This window comes from Myotis lucifugus, unplaced genomic scaffold, assembly GCF_000147115.1.
Source record: "Myotis lucifugus unplaced genomic scaffold, Myoluc2.0 scaffold_13, whole genome shotgun sequence".
In the NCBI taxonomy this organism is placed as follows: Eukaryota; Metazoa; Chordata; class Mammalia; order Chiroptera; family Vespertilionidae; genus Myotis; species Myotis lucifugus.
The window spans coordinates 1,246,797-1,262,574 of record NW_005871061.1 but is presented as its reverse complement, the minus strand read 5'-3'; the positions used below and the strand labels follow the sequence as shown (position 1 = coordinate 1,262,574).

The following is a 15,778-nucleotide window of genomic DNA, read 5'->3' as shown; positions in this document are numbered from 1 at the left end:
GTGCTCTGTGTGTGACGGGGTAGAGCCATACCCTCCCCATCAGCCCTGCCCTGAGTGTGACAGTGGCGGTGCCACCAACCCCTTGATCAGCCCTGCCTTGAGTGTGACAGTGGCGGTGCCCCAACCCCTTGATCGGCCCTGCTCTGTGTGTGACAGGGGGCAGTGCCCCAACTCCCCTATTGGCCCTACTCTGTGAGTGACAGGGGGGAGCTCCTCAACCCCCTGATCGGCCCTGCTCTGTGCGTGACAGGGGGGAGCTCCCCAAACCCCTGATGGGCCTTGCTCTGTGCGTGACAGGGGGGAGCTCCTCAACCCCCTGATCGGCCCTGCTCTGTGTGTGACAGGGTACAGAGCCCCAACCCCCCTGATGGACCCTGCTCTGTGCATGACAGGGGGCAGCGCCCCAACCCCCTGATCGGCCCTGCTCTGTGCGTGACAGGGGGTGGCGCCGCAACCTCCTTATCGACCCTGACTTGAGTGTGACAGGGGGTGGTGCCCCAAGCCCCCAATCGGCCCTACCCTGAGCGTGACTGAGGGTGGCATCGCAACCTCCCAATCCGCCCTGCTCTGTGCATGACAGGGGCGGCGCCCCAACTCCCCAATCGGCCCTGCTCTGAGCCCGACCAGGGGCTGCACCTAGGGATTGGGCCTGCCCTCTGCCACCCGGGAGCAGGCCTAAGCCAGCAGGTCATTATCTCCCAAGGGGTCCCAGACTGCGAGAGGGCACAGGCCGGGCTGAGGGACCCCCTCTCCCCGCCGAGTGCACAAATTTTTGTGCATCGGGCCTCTAGTATATATATAAAGCCTAAGCGACCGAACAACCGGTCGACTGGTCCATATGACATGCACTGACCACCAGGGTGCAGATGCTCAATGCAGAAACTAGACCCTGGTGGTCAGTGTGCTCCCACAGCGGTAGCGCCACTCAGCTTACCGACCCGTCCCAGTGTCCCACCAGCTCGGCTGCAGCCACTCACTCCCTCAGTGGTCCTGCAGTTCCAATCTCTGGAGAATGGGCCAGGCTCCGATGGACCGGTGCCATCGGCATGATCCCAACAGCGCCACTGGTCTCCTGGAAGTCAGCCTCGGGCACCACAGCCGCTTCCCCTCCCTAGACACTCTGCAAGGAAGAAACAATATAAAAGCGGCTGCCAGGTGGCTCCCAACAACCGGTGTGGACATCAGCGGGACGGATCCAGCAAGGGCATCCCACTGCCCGCCCGCCCGGAGGGCCAATTGCGTCCCGCCCCCGCCCCCACCCGCCTTGGGATGGGTGCCAGACGTAGGGCTTATGGCTGGCAAGGGCCGCTGTGGCGGCATGAGCCTCTCCCGATTGGGACTGACTGGGTGCGAGCCCACAGCAGACACAGCTGGGGCCGGGATGAGTAGGAGCGGCAGGCAGGAGTGGCAAGCGGCATTGGACTGCCAGTTTCGGCCCGATCCCCACAGGCCAGCCCGAGGGACCCCACCCATGCACGAATTTGTGCACCAGGCCTCTAGTATATTTATCGGGCTGAAAGAAAAATAATGTCAACTGAGAATTCTACTGGTATATCTGGCAAAACTGTCCTTCAAAAAATGAAGGTGAAATTAAAACATTCTCAGATAAACAATATTTAACATCACAAAGGAGATTTCAGGCACAGCAATTATGTAAAAAAAATAAAGGTATCCAAATTGAAATGGAAGAGTTAAAATTACTTCTGTATGCAGATGATATGATCTCATGTGTAGAATACCCTAATATTCATCCCCAAACCCACTAGAACTAATTAATAAATGAATTCTGCAAAATTGTGAGATACAAAATCAACACACAAGAATTGGTTGCATTTCTATATACTAACAATGAACAATGTATAAAAGAAATTAAGAAAACAATTATATTTATAACTAGAGGCCTGGTGTGCCGTAAACCAATTCCAGCATGTCATAATTTCAAGAGTTTCATCAAAAGGTTGATGAAACTTGGGGACTCAACAGGGTTGAGTCACACATGTAGTCTCCTGTTGGGAATGGCTAAAGGCATTTCCCCAAACCTGAACAGGAAACTGCTTGTGGCTGCCAGACAGTTAAAGGGCATCTTAATCTACATGTTATTGCCTCCTACTGGCCAAACACCTGAACAGCCGTAGGCTATTCCCCAAACTGACAATGCTTCTGTACCCTTTGAAACCTTACCCTTTGAAGTGTATTATCTCCACCTTGCCTTAGGACAAATTGTATTAATAAAAGCAAGGGTCCTAGACAAGGAGGGACTCTTCAGTTCCTTTAGCTGAAGGTCCTCTGACCCCCCAATGCCTTTCAAAATTATATCTCGTCTCTGGACTCTTTATTAGTCTCTGGATTCCTATGTCATCTACGCACAGCCTTTTCCAGATTCCTGAACCCTTCTTGATGCTGGGACATGAACCCCGGCACGGGTGCACAAAATTCATGCACGGGGGGAGGGGGGTCCCTCAGTCCAGTCTGCACCTTCTTTAATCCAGGATATCCCTCTTGCAATCTGGGACCGCTGCCTCCTAACTGCTCACCTGCCTAACTGCCTGATCGCCCCTAAGCACCTCTGCCTGCCTGCCTGATCGCCCCCAACTGCCTCTGCCTGCCAACCTGATCGCCCCCTAACTGCCTCTGCCTGCCGGCCTGATCGCCCCCTAACTGCTCCCCTGCTGGCCTGATCGCCCCCTAACTGCTCCCCTGCTGGCCTGATCACCCCCTAACTGCTCCCCCTTGCTGGCCTGATCACCCCCTAACTGCTCCTCCCTGCCAGCTTGATCGCCCCTAACCACCTCTGCCACAGCCCCCGCCACTGTGGCTTTGTCTGGAAGATGTCCAGTCTAATTAGCATATTATCTTTTATTAGTATAGATAGAAACAAAAAGAATAAGCAAAGGCAACAAAAGCAAAAATAAACAAGTGGGACTACATCAAACTAAAAACCTTCTGCACAGCAAAACAAACAATCAAGAAAATGAAAAGGCAATCTATCAAATAGGAGAAAATATTTACAAATCATATATCTGATAAGGGTTTAATATCCAAAATATATAAATAACTCATACAACTCAATAACAAAAAAATATAATTAAAAATGAGCAGAGGATCTAAAAGGCATCCAGATGACCAACAGATACTTGAAAAGGTGTTCAACATTACTAATCATCTGGGAAATGCAAATCAAAACCAGAATGAGATATCACTTCACACCTATTAAATGGTTATTATAAAAAAGACAAGAAATAATAAGCAGTTGGAAGGATGAGGAGAAAAGGGAACCCTCATTCAAGATGCTGGAAATGTAAATTGGTGCAGCCGCTACAGAAATCAATATGGAGATTCCTCAAAAAATTAAAAACAGAACTACCATATGACTCAGCAATCCCACCTCTGCGTATTTATCCAAAGGAAACAAAAACAATAACTTGAAAAGATATATGTTCATTGCAGCATTATTTACAAGAGCCAAGATATGAAAGCAATCTAAGTGCCCATGGATAGATGAGTGGATAAATAAAATGTGGTATACACATACAATGCAAAATTGTTCAGCCATAAAAAAAAATAATGAAATCTTATCATTTGTGACAACATGGATAGACCTTGAGGGCATTATGCTAACTGAAATAAGTTAGACAGAGAAAGACAAATACCATATGATCTTATTTATATGTGGAATCTGAAGAAAAAAATTCATGCAGAGAACAAATTGGTGGTTACCAGTGGCAGGGAGTGGGGAGTGAATAAAATAAGTGAAGGTGGTCACAGGTACAAACTTCAGTTCTAAAATAAGTAAGTCTTGGGAATGTAATGTACAACATCCTATCTAATAAAAGAGAAACATGGTAATTAGCCATACCTCCGCTACCCTTCCCATTGGCTAATCAGAGCGATATGCAAATTAACTGCCAGCCAAGATGGCGGTTAACCGCCAACGAAGATGGCGGCTAATTTGCATACTGCAGGCAGGATGGGACAGCGCTATTCTGCCTGCCCCGCCGCCATCGGGGCCTGCTATCTGTGACCCTGATGGGGGGTGACCCCTGTGCAACCCGACCCAGGGCTGGCGGGTGTGACCGCCACTGGCCAGGCCCCCAACCGGCTCTCCCTCAGGAGATCCCCAGGCACTGGCGGGGACTGCTGCCCGTCAGCCAGCAGTCATGCCCCCAACAGGCCCTCCCGCCAGGGATGAGCAACCAGAGATCCCACAGCAGGAAAGGGGGGCCTGCTCGTGGGATCTCACTGCGATCATGCAGGAAAGGGCGGCCTGCAGCCAGCCCCTGTGTGCGCCTGCCCTTGGGATCGCCGCAGTGATCACGGAGCAGGATAGGGCGGCCTGCAGCCAGCCCCTGTGTGCGCCTGCCCGTGGGATCTCTGCAGCAATCACGGAGCAGGATAGGGCGGCCTGCAGCCAGCCCCTGTGTGCGCCTGCCCGTGGGATCTCTGCAGAGATCACGGAGCAGGATAGGGCAGCCTGCAGCCAGCCCCTGTGTGCGCCTGCCCATGGGATCGCAGCAGTGATCACGGAGCAGGAAAGGGTGGCCTGCAGTCAGCCCCTGTGTGCGCCAGCCTGTGGGATCTCCGCGGCGATCACGGAGCAGGAAAGGGTGGCCTGCAGCCAGCCCCTGTGTGCGCCTGCCTGCCCATGGGATCGCTCATGCGATCCCACAGCAGGAAAGGGCGGCCTGCAGCCAGCCCCTGTGTGCGCCTGCCTGCCCATGGGATCGCTCATGCGATCCCACAGCAGGATAGGGTGGCCTGCAGCCAGCCCCCCTGTGCGCCTGTCCCTGGGTAGCCCTGGCGATCCCACAGCAGGAAAGGGCGCCCCACCCTGGCCACAGCTCAAGGGAGAGTACAACATGCAGTGGAGGCCAGGAGCCTGAGAGATCAACAGAGTGGGGCGCCTGCTCCAAGCCTCCAGGGTGTGGCTGGGGGCAGGCCCCCAGCAGACACACACACATACACACACACACAGCGCCTACTCTGAGCTTCCAATGTTGTTTGGAGCAGACCACCAGTGGACACACACACGGCAACTGCTCAGAGCCTATGTGGCGGGGCTGGGGGCAGGCCCCCAGCAGACACACACACACACACACACACACACACACAAACACACACACGGGGACGGCTGCACCGAGCCTCTGCTGCCAGACTGTGGCCATCGGTAGGACATCCACTGAGGGCTCCCGGACTGAGGGGCAGGCTTGGCTGAGGGAACTCCATCCCCCAGTGCACTAATTTTGTGCACCGGGCCTCTAGTGGTGACTATAATAGTAAAAGGGTAATATGCTAATTAGACTGGACGTCCTTCCGGACGAAGCCAGGGCCAGAGGGAAGCCTGGGTCCCAGGTGCTGGAAGGAAGCCGGTGCCAGCAGCTGGGGGAAGGAAGGCCTACTCTTGCACAAATTTTCATGCATCGTGTGTCTAGTAGTTAATAATACTGTATAGTATAATTAAAAGTTACTAAGATAATTGATCTTAAAAGTTCTCGTCACAGCCCTGGCTGGTTTGGCTCAGTGGATAGAGCACTGGCCTGTGGACTGAAGGATCCCAGGTCCAATTCCAGTCAAGGGCACATGCCCGGGTTGTGGACTTGATTCCCAGTAGAGGCCATGCAGGAGGCAGCCCATCAATGAATCTCTCTCATCACTGATGTTTCTATCTCTCTCTCTCCCTCTCCTCTCCTCTCTGAAATCAATAAAAAAAATTTTTTTTAAAGTTCTCATCACGAGAAAAAAATTTGTAATTATGTATGGTAATGGATGGTACTAAAATTATTGTGGTGATCATTTGCAATATATACAAATACCAAATTATTACTTTGTACACTTGAAACTAATATATGTCTATCTATCCTAAAAAGAACAAAATACTCAGGAATAAAGTAAACCAAGGAGGACTATCTATCTAACTTACAATGAATAAAATACTCAGGAATACAGTAAACCAAGGAGGTGAAAGGCTTTTATACTGAAACTACAAAAGTTTGCTAAAAGAAACTAAGGAATACACAAATAAATGGAAGGACATCCCCTGTTTATGAGTTGGAAGGTTCAATATTGTTAGGATATCAGTACCACCAAAATGATCTAAAAATTCAAAGCAATCCCTATTAAAATCCTAATGAAATTTTTGCAGAAGTAGAAAAATCCATCCTAAAATTCATATGAAATATCAGGTGATTCTGAATAGTCACACAATCTTGAAAAAGAACAAAGCTGGAGATCTCACATTTCCTGATTTCAAAACTTACTACAAAGCTACGATAATCAAAACGGTGTGATACTGTATTAAAGAAAGACATATAGATCAGTGGAATAGAATAGAAAACCCAGAAATAAACCCTCATATATATGGTCAAAGGATTTTTTGTAAGCTTGCCAAAACCACTCAATAAGGGAAAAGACAGTCTTTTCAACAAACAGTGCTAGGAAAACTGGATATCCACACGCAACGGGAAGAAGTTGGACCTTTACCTTAAATCATATACAAAATGAACTCATACTGGATCAAAGAACTAAATGTGAGAGCTAAACCTACAAAACTCAGAAGAAAACATAAGGGACAAGTTTCATAACACTGCATTTGACAAAAAAATTTCTTGGATGTAACACCAGATGCATAAGTAACAAATAAAAGAATAAAAAAGTTGGATTCCATCAAAATTTAAAAACTGTTATGTGTCAAAGGACACTATCAGAGTAAAATAGCAAGCCTCAGAGTGGGAGAAAATATTTGCAGATCATATATCTAATAAGTCCTACATCTCAACAACAAAAAACAACCTGACTTAAAAATGTGAAAAGGACTTAAATCGATATTTCTCCAAAGATATACAAATGGGCAATAAGCCATAAAAAGATGTTCAACCTCATTAATCATTAGGTGTGAGATAACAGAAATACAGTGGGGCCTTGACTTACGAGTTTAATTCGTTCCGTGACCGAGCTCATAACTCAAATTACTCGTATGTCAAATCTTAAAGTGAACGAGTGAGACACGTGATGCTGGGCTGATGTTGTGGCGTTCACTGTGACGTTCGCTGCGCCAACTAGCGGTGGGGTATCTGAAGCTGGCTCGTAACCCGAATTTTAGCTCGCAACTCAAAGCAAAAAATCGGCCGAGAGACGGCTCGTATCTCGAAAAACTCGTTAGTCGGGACACTCGTAAGTCAAGGCCCCACTGTATGTATATTGGTCTCTGCCCCCAGTTCCTGGTACAGAGATCCTAAAACTCTTGTAATTTCCTTAGTGATAAAAACACTAGGACCATCTCTTGTTCTGATATTTGGTCTTTGACCCCATCCCTGACACAGGGTTCCTAAAACCCTTCTAAGTTCCTAAGTGATAAGAGCATTAGGAGCACTTTTTGTTGCACTTAGGCAACTCTGGGTGAGGTCTTGGCTGGGAGCTAGTCACCAGAATGACCAGGCCATGATTAGAAGCTTGTAATTTTCAGCCCAACCCCCCATCCACCAGAGAGGAGAGAGGGGCTAGAAATGAAGTTAATGATTAATGATGCCTACCTGATAAAGCCTCCATAACTGTCCCTAAAGTAGGGGGTTCGAAGAACTTTCAGGTGCGTGAACGCATCCACCTATCAGGAGGGTCCCCAACTCCATGGGGACAGAAGCACCTGCACCCTCCTGACCTTACCCTATATCAGGGGTCCTCAAACTTTTTAAACAGGGGGACAGTTCACTGTCCCTCAGACCGTTGGAGGGCCGGACTATAGTTTAAAAAAAAACTACGAACAAATTCCTATGCACACTGCACATATCTTATTTTGAAGTAAAAAAACAAAACAGGAACAAATATAATATTTGTATTTGCATGTGGCTCGCGGCCATAGTTTGAGGACCCCTGCCCTATATATTAGTATGTCTTCATTTGGGTGTTCATCTGTATCCTTCATCATATCCTACCCAATAAAGAGGGAATATTCAAATTGACCATCACACCATCACAAATATGGCGGCGCCCACAGCGGAGGCGAGGTTTCCGCAACACAAGATGGCTGCACCACAGTGGAGGCCCAGTTCCCATAATGAGCCTTAACGAGCAATCAGCAGGGACCTGAGGCTGCATGGTGCTGGGCCGGGGTAGGGAACCTGAGGCTGCGCCCCCCGCCTGGTGGGGCTTGACAGGGGACCTCAGGCAGCACCCCCTGCCCCAGCGCCAGGCCAGGGGACCTCAGGCCATGCTCCCCGCCCAGCGGGGCTTGATGGGGGACCGCAGACTGTGTTGCCCGCCCTGGTGTTGGGACAAGGGACCTCAGGCCACACACCCCCCACCCTGGCGCTGGGCCGGGGGACCTAAGGCTGCACCCCCTGCCCGACGGGGTTTGACGGGGGACCTGAGGCGGCGCCCCCCACCCGGCGCTGGGCCAGGGGACCTGAGGCTGTGCCCCCTGCCCGTAGGGCTTGACAAGGGTGGGGCTGGCCGGGTCTGGGTCTCGCGCGATTTTGAGGTGCCGCAGGTGGGCAGGGACTGGACTCTGGGTCCCGCAACGCACCCCAGACTCTGACAGGAGGAAGATTTTCATATATGTTTTACTAATTTTCTTTCATCTCTGACACTTCTATTATAGAGAAAGGGCAAATAGCAATATTAAAATATTTCCTCTAATTAATTCCCTTTTTTAAAAATATATTTTATTGATTTTTTACAGAGAGGAAGGGAGAGAGATAGAGAGTCAGAAACATCGATGAGAGAGAAATATCGATCAGCCGCCTCCTGCACATCTCCTACCGGGAATGTGCCCGCAACCCAGGTACATGCCCTTGACCGGAACCGAACCTGGGACCTTCCAGTCTGCAGGCCAACGCTCTATCCACCGAGCCAAACTGGTTTCGGCATTAATTCCCTTTTAATGTGCATGAATTTCATGCACTGGGCCACTAGTACTTTATAAACTGGTAAATGTAAGTAACTGTTTTCCTGAATTCTGTGAGCCACTCTAGCAAATTAATTGAACCTGAGGAGAGGGTCATTGGAAACTGATTTATAATCAATTGATCAGAAGCACAGGTGACAACCTGGATTTGGGACTGGCATCTGAAGAGAAATGGGGGCAGTCTTGTAAGACTGAGCACTTAACCTGTGGGATCTGACACTAGATCAGGGGTGGGCAAACTTTTTGACTCGAGGGCCACAATGGGTTCTTAAACTGGACCGGAGGGCCGGAACAAAAGCATGGATGGAGTGTTTGTGTGAACTAATATAAATTCAAAGTAAACATCATTACATAAAAGGGTACGGTCTTTTTTTTTTTTTTAGTTTTATTCATTTCAAACGGGCCGGATCCGGCCCGCGGGCCGTAGTTTGCCCACGGCTGCACTAGATAGTACCAGAACTGAATTATAGGACAGCCATTTGGTGTTGCAGAGAAATGCTTGTTGTGGGGAAAACAACCCACATTTGGTCACCAGAATTGTCAGAAGTGAAGTGTTCTGCGTGAAAGTAAAGGAAACACAGGAGAGGGGAATGGTAGATTTTTTTCCAATATAGTAGGGAAATTCAAATCAAAGCCAAATGAAATACGACTTCACACCCATTTAGGGTGGCTATTATTAAAAAACAACAACACAGAAAATAACAAATGATGGTGAGGATGAAATGAGTGAGAACCCTTGGCATCACTGATAGGAATGAAAAATGGCGCTGTAACTATCATAAATGGTATGGTGGTTCCTCAAAAAATTAAATATAGAATTGCCATGCGATATAGCAATTCCACTTCTTGGTATATATCCAAAAGAACTGAAAGCAGGGACTCAAATCAATATTTTTACAGCCATGTTCATAGCAGCATTATTCACAATAGCCAAAAGGTAGAAGCAACCCAAGTGCCCCTCAATGGGTGAATAAACAAAATATGGTATATACATACAATGGTATATTTATTATTCAGCCTTAAAAAGGAAGATAATTCTGACACATGCTACAACATGGATGAACCTTGAAGACATTATGCTAAAGTGAAATAAACCAGTTACAAGAGGAAAAATAGTGTTATGATTCCACTTATATGAGGTATCTAGAGTAGTTAAGTTCATAACAGACAGAAAATAGAATGGTGATTACCAGGGGATGGGTATAGGGAAAAATGGGAAATTAGTATTTAATATGTATGGAATTTCAGTTTGGAAAAATAACAATTTCTGGAGATGGATAGTGATGATGGTTGCACAATGTGAATATAATTAATTGCTATATTATACACTTAAAAGTGTTAAAATGGTCTATTTTATTTTATGGATATTTTACCAGAATAAAAAAAAAATACCGTCCTAAAGCTATCTCCCAGGAATTGTTAGAGTCAAATAAGATCTATATAGAAAAGCTTTGTAATCTATTTGGCCCTTCACAAATATTAGCTTTTTAATCATTGTCATCCTGTTTACCCCAACCTGATACCATTATCCTCATTCACTATCCAGCCCAGCAGCACACTTTTGGAGTTTAACTGCTGTCCAGTGATATCCACCTTCATTTTGCTGAGCCCTAGATTGCACATGCCAAAGCAATAGCCTCTCAGAGTTCTGGTTCTGAAACAGAACATGCCCCCAAATAAACAAAGGTTTTAGACAGGCAAGCCTGGTGGGTTCTAAGGATAAAAATCAGACTTCCTTTCCTTACTCAATTTTCCCCAATGCTTGGCTTGGTAGCAGTCCTCATCAGCAACAAGAGGTCACTGTGCCATTGCCAAGAACACGGGAAATCTTCCTCCAATTAAGTTGACCACCTAAGTCCTTGCCCTGCTCCCAAGCAACATATCTCATAAGGCAGCCTTTGAGCTGGTGAAGAATCCTGAACCTTCTGGGTAAGGAATACAGGAAATGTATTCACTGAGTATGAACTGAGAAGAAAAGTAGTTAGGTAAGAAATAAAAAATGATGCCGAAGCCGGTTTGGCTCAGTGGATAGAGCGTCGGCCAGCGGACTGAAAAGTCCCAGGTTCGATTCCGGTCAAGGGCATGTACCTGGGTTGCGGGCACATCCCCAGTGGGAGATGTGCAGGAGGCAGCTGATCGATGTTTCTCTCTCATCGATGTTTCTGACTCTCTATCTCTCTCCCTTCCTCTCTGTAAAAAATCAATAAAATATATTTTTAAAAAAAGAAATAAAAAATGAAAATGCTAAAATCGAAAACCAGAATGACCAGTTTTGATGGATTGGACAACTCTCTGTAGAGTAGCTTCAGAGCTGAACCCTTAAATATTACCAGAAAGTACAGTACTAGTGTGATAACACAGTAGTATCAAACTTAGGAATGTTGTTTCTTTCTGGACAGCAAGCCAATTGTTTCATCCCGATACTGACCAGATCTCTGTAAACATTCAGGTGTTCTCTGGGGGCCCCAAGTTTCCTTAGGTGCTGCTCACTGAGTATTTCTCCTAACATTGGTAATGCTACAGTGCCTTCTGGGATCTTTTTCATGCAATAATGCCTGTCCAGGAGTTGCTGCCTTTCCAGGTATTCCCTGGAGGATCAATGAGGGATTTCATTCCATTGATTCTTTGAGGAGCTTTAAATGTGGGTCAAGAATGAAGTAGTACTGACCCCAGTCTTAGAAGTCTGGCCTTCTATGGCCAGGAAAAAGAACCTAAGTCTCTGTGCCCTCACACTCTTGAATGTCTGCTTCTTAGCATCATCAACACAATTGGATACAAACTCAGAACTTTTCCAGAAAACTTTCTGCCAATGATCCACAAATCTTGACTGTGGTTTCCCAAATTCTTTGATTCTCCACTATGTGCCTTTCTCTTCTGCTTAAAGGTCCCAAATAACACCTATTCCATATATTTAGCCCCATTTGTGTAGAAATGCACCCTTTCTAGTTCCCCCTCTACCTCTTCATTGTGCACCTACATCGTGTTAACTGAGGCTCAGTCATAAAACCTACAACAGTGTCATCCCATCTTGTCTTCATTTTGCTATAACTGGGAGGCAAAAGAAATATGTCACTCTGGAAGTGTCGCAGTAAATGGAAAAAGACTCTCCTGGACAACAGACACTGAGGTCATTAGCACATGGCCTATAAGTGAAACTCTATAAAAAAGCAAAAGTTTAGGAAATATACCTTGCACCCACCTCCTCTTTTATAACAGTGGAGTAGGGATGGTTGAGGAAATGATAGAACCAATAGTCCATTCTCCACAGAGTAACTGCAATGGAACAATCCCTGGCTAAGTGCCTCAACCTATTCTTGGGTGGTTCATTATTGTGAGTCATTGATCCACCATCACCAGGTCACATACTCTTCTTTTCCCTCAAAATGGTAATATGTTAAACCACCCACATTTTCTCAGTAATAGTGGGAGGCAGTAAGCATTCGGTCTCTGGAGTCAAAGCAATCCTAGTTCAAATCATGCCTTAGCTGCTTGTTGCGTACCACCAGTCAATGATGTTTCCTGTTCTAATGCTTTCAGCCACTCCGCCCCAACACCACCATCAAGCACACAGAGCCCAAGGGCTAGACAAGAGTAAACAGGGGTCTGTTCTCCCTTTACCTCCCCAGCTATGTGTTAATGCTCTGACGTTGAATGCCCCTCATTCTCTCATTCTTCTAGGCTGCCTCCACTCTCCTTTCCTCCATACACTCACAGCTTTTACAAGACAATTTTTTGCACGCCCTGGGGCGGGGCCAAGCACTTCCCTCCCCTAAGAGGGCGTAATTAAAACCAAAGTGCCACCCTTGTTAGGAAATGACTTGCCTGTTACCTTGGTAACGCCGCTGCTGCAATCATTATTGTGGTCAACAATTACTTGTATTAGCCTTAAAAAAAAAAAAAGATTATATTCTCCCGGAAACGCCAAGAATCCGGCTTAGAAGGGAGTTATTCTCGGGCTGCAGCCCAGACCAAGAGTTTACGCTAAGGAACACGTAAGACACGCCTCCCGTGACGCAATGACGCCAGGGAAGGTGCCTTGCGTCAGCCCGGCTCAGGCGTTTCCGGTTCACGCGCTGTACGTGTGCGTCTTGGTCGTTAGGCTCATGCGCAGTACGGAAGTGTGCCCGGGCAACCGGAAGCCACAGGAAGAGAGCTATGGCGGGTATGAATGTGAGAGATCCAGCGGTAGATCGTTCTCTACGTTCGGTGTTCGGTAAGAGAAATTAGGTGTTGCCAAGCATGGGGAGGGACAGAAAGAGGCAGGGAGCAGCGAGGAACGCCCCCTGCACCTCTTGAATCGCTTTGGGAACGGGTAATAGGTCAGGGGTACAGCTCTACCTGCCTTTCTTGTGGGGCGGCCAAGCTGATGGACTCGTGGGTAAAATGATGTTCCCCTTCTCCCGCGGTTTAGCAGCCTTTCCACGATGTGGTTAAGGAAGTTAAACTAGCCTTCAGCTTCTACGCGTTTCTCCTTTCATTGATTTTCTCGCTTCAGTTGTTTTCTAGAAGCGAGGGCGCTTAGCAACGGTCCCATACTACTTTTAATCTCCTATTTTAGAACATATTGTGCCGAGGTTATAGATACTTGAGTCCACTTCCACCCTCTTATAAGGACTTCCATTCTGTGCTTAAAGCCCCTTACATTTCAGTTCGTTGATAGTGGTAGGGGCCACCTGGCGTCTTAAGGTGGATAGTAAATGAATGAATGTATGAACGATTAAGACCTCATCAAAGAAATTTTAAGGAGCGTCGAATCTATTCTAAGTAATCTTCCGAAATAAGTTGTTTTTATGTATGTGGTGATTTTTTTAATATATATTTTATTGATTTTTTACAGAGAGGAAGGGAGAGGGATAGAGAGCCAGAAACATCGATCAGCCGCCCCTTGCACGCCCCCTACTGGGGATGCGCCCGCAGCCAAGGCACATGCCCTTGAAGGGAATCGAACCTGGGACCCTTGAGTCCGCAGGCCAATGCTCTCTATCTACTGAGTCAAACCGGTCAGGGCTGTGTGTGGTGATTTTAAAGCACTGTTTGGAAGGGCCATGGCAAAGCAGTACAGAATAATTTTAAACATCTTCCACTACATCCATGGCCTTTCTCCTTTGTGGTGTGTGTGTAAATATGGACATATGAGCCGGTTTTAAAAATTACATTATAGATTATTTTAGTAGTTATTGATAAGACTTGCAGACCTTCAGGTAAATACCAATGCCTCAGTATTTTCACCAAAGTTAAAGAAAATCTAACTCTTGTCTAGTCAGTCTGTGAACTGACATTTAGGCATGTCTACACCTTTTGTATTTAGTCTCAGTGGTTTATTTCTCTTGAAATTAAAGTCAGCAAAAATTGAAATCCTGTCTAAGGGAGTACCATGGAACTGGGATTGGAGGAGCACTGTATTTTGAGCCAGTTGTTATATTTTCCACGATATAAGAAAATACTGTTTATTTTCTTACTAAAGATCTAGGTTACAAACTCAGAATTTTAATGTTATCTACTTTCTTCTTTAGTGGGAAACATTCCATATGAAGCTACTGAAGAGCAGTTAAAGGACATCTTTTCTGAGGTTGGACCCGTTGTTAGTTTCAGGTATGATTCTCTTTTGCTATTTGTAGGAGTTTCTTAAAAATTACCACAAATTTGGCCCTTAGAAATAATGTTAAGGTTTACTGATGATTTTGTACATGCATTCTTCTGGTTTTTTTGTTTGTAACAGCTTTATTGAGATGTAGTTCACAGACCATACAATTCACATTCATTTTTACTAAAAGATACATTTTTGGGAATGCTGGCAGCATTCAGAGTTCATGCCATTTTCAAGTATGCCCAGGGTTTACTCTCTCCTAGGCCCCTTTTATGTTTCCTATGCACATATGTTCAGCTTTAGCATCAGCCAGGTCTGTGTAACTGGTTTGAGTTTTCTCCAGAATCTACTGCACATACACACAGTCAAGCAAAAAAAAAATGTGCCTTTTCTAACAATGACTCTAACCTCAGGCTAGTGGAGTTGTGAGCATTCCCTACCCAACCACCCCTGTGATTGTCACTTCTGCTGACAACACTGCTGGGTGTGGACTTTTTCTACGACACCAAATTGAGCAAGCCCCTTCACTATTGATCCTTTTGACCTGCCCTATCTTGTCAACTGAGCTGAGAGAGGGATTCATTTTTTAAAATGTTTATGAATGTCAATTGTAATTTTAAAATAAAATTTTTCATTGTTTAAAACATAGTTCAGTGAGGCAGTCAGACTGATAGTTATTTGGCTTACAGTTCACCAAATTGGAACATGGCAATGTTTGCAGGATCCCTGTGTGTATGTAACAGTTATGCCTGATACTTGGTTCTGCTCTTCAGGTTGGTATATGATAGGGAGACAGGAAAGCCAAAGGGTTATGGCTTCTGTGAATATCAAGACCAAGAGACAGCACTTAGTGCCATGAGAAACCTGAATGGGCGTGAATTCAGTGGAAGAGCACTTCGAGTGGATAATGCTGCCAGTGAAAAGAACAAAGAAGAACTGAAGAGTGAGTATGAACCCAAGTTAGTGGAGATGTAACAATGAAGATTTTCCATTTATGGTATGTTTTAGCATCTGCTTAAGTGGTTACCCACACAGCTTCTTTGCTTGACCCACCTGAGGTACCTGCACTGGGGAAGTGTATATCTTTGAGAAACAAGGTAAAGTTGACTTTAGAAGTCCTTCAGTTGCTAAAGAGTTAATTCCATTTGAAGATGAATTCAGGCCACCAAGTGATTAGTAGTACTAAATATGTCCTTGGTGTTTGCCACTCCAGTAACTATGTTGCCAGATCTGTAGCTGGTGGAGACGCTAAGGCATTCTTATGGCTTTTTTATGAGGTGATATCCAGAAATTCC

General features: G+C 46.1%; 1 protein-coding gene and 1 pseudogene across 1 annotated transcript in view; one reads left to right on the top strand and one right to left on the bottom strand.

Annotated features, from left to right (window-relative positions):
* Positions 1-10,495, bottom strand: part of LOC102426975 — a 23,235-nt pseudogene extending 12,740 nt beyond the window's left edge.
* A 2,505-nt stretch (positions 10,496-13,000) lies between these two features.
* The window catches only part of CSTF2 (cleavage stimulation factor subunit 2), a 28,200-nt gene continuing 25,422 nt past the window's right edge, over positions 13,001-15,778 (top strand). The window contains exons 1-3 of the mRNA XM_006084689.3: positions 13,001-13,109; positions 14,410-14,488; positions 15,257-15,426. Coding sequence (XP_006084751.1) covers positions 13,052-13,109; positions 14,410-14,488; positions 15,257-15,426 — 307 coding nt within the window. The 5' untranslated portion in view covers positions 13,001-13,051. The remainder of the gene's footprint in view (positions 13,110-14,409; positions 14,489-15,256; positions 15,427-15,778) is intronic.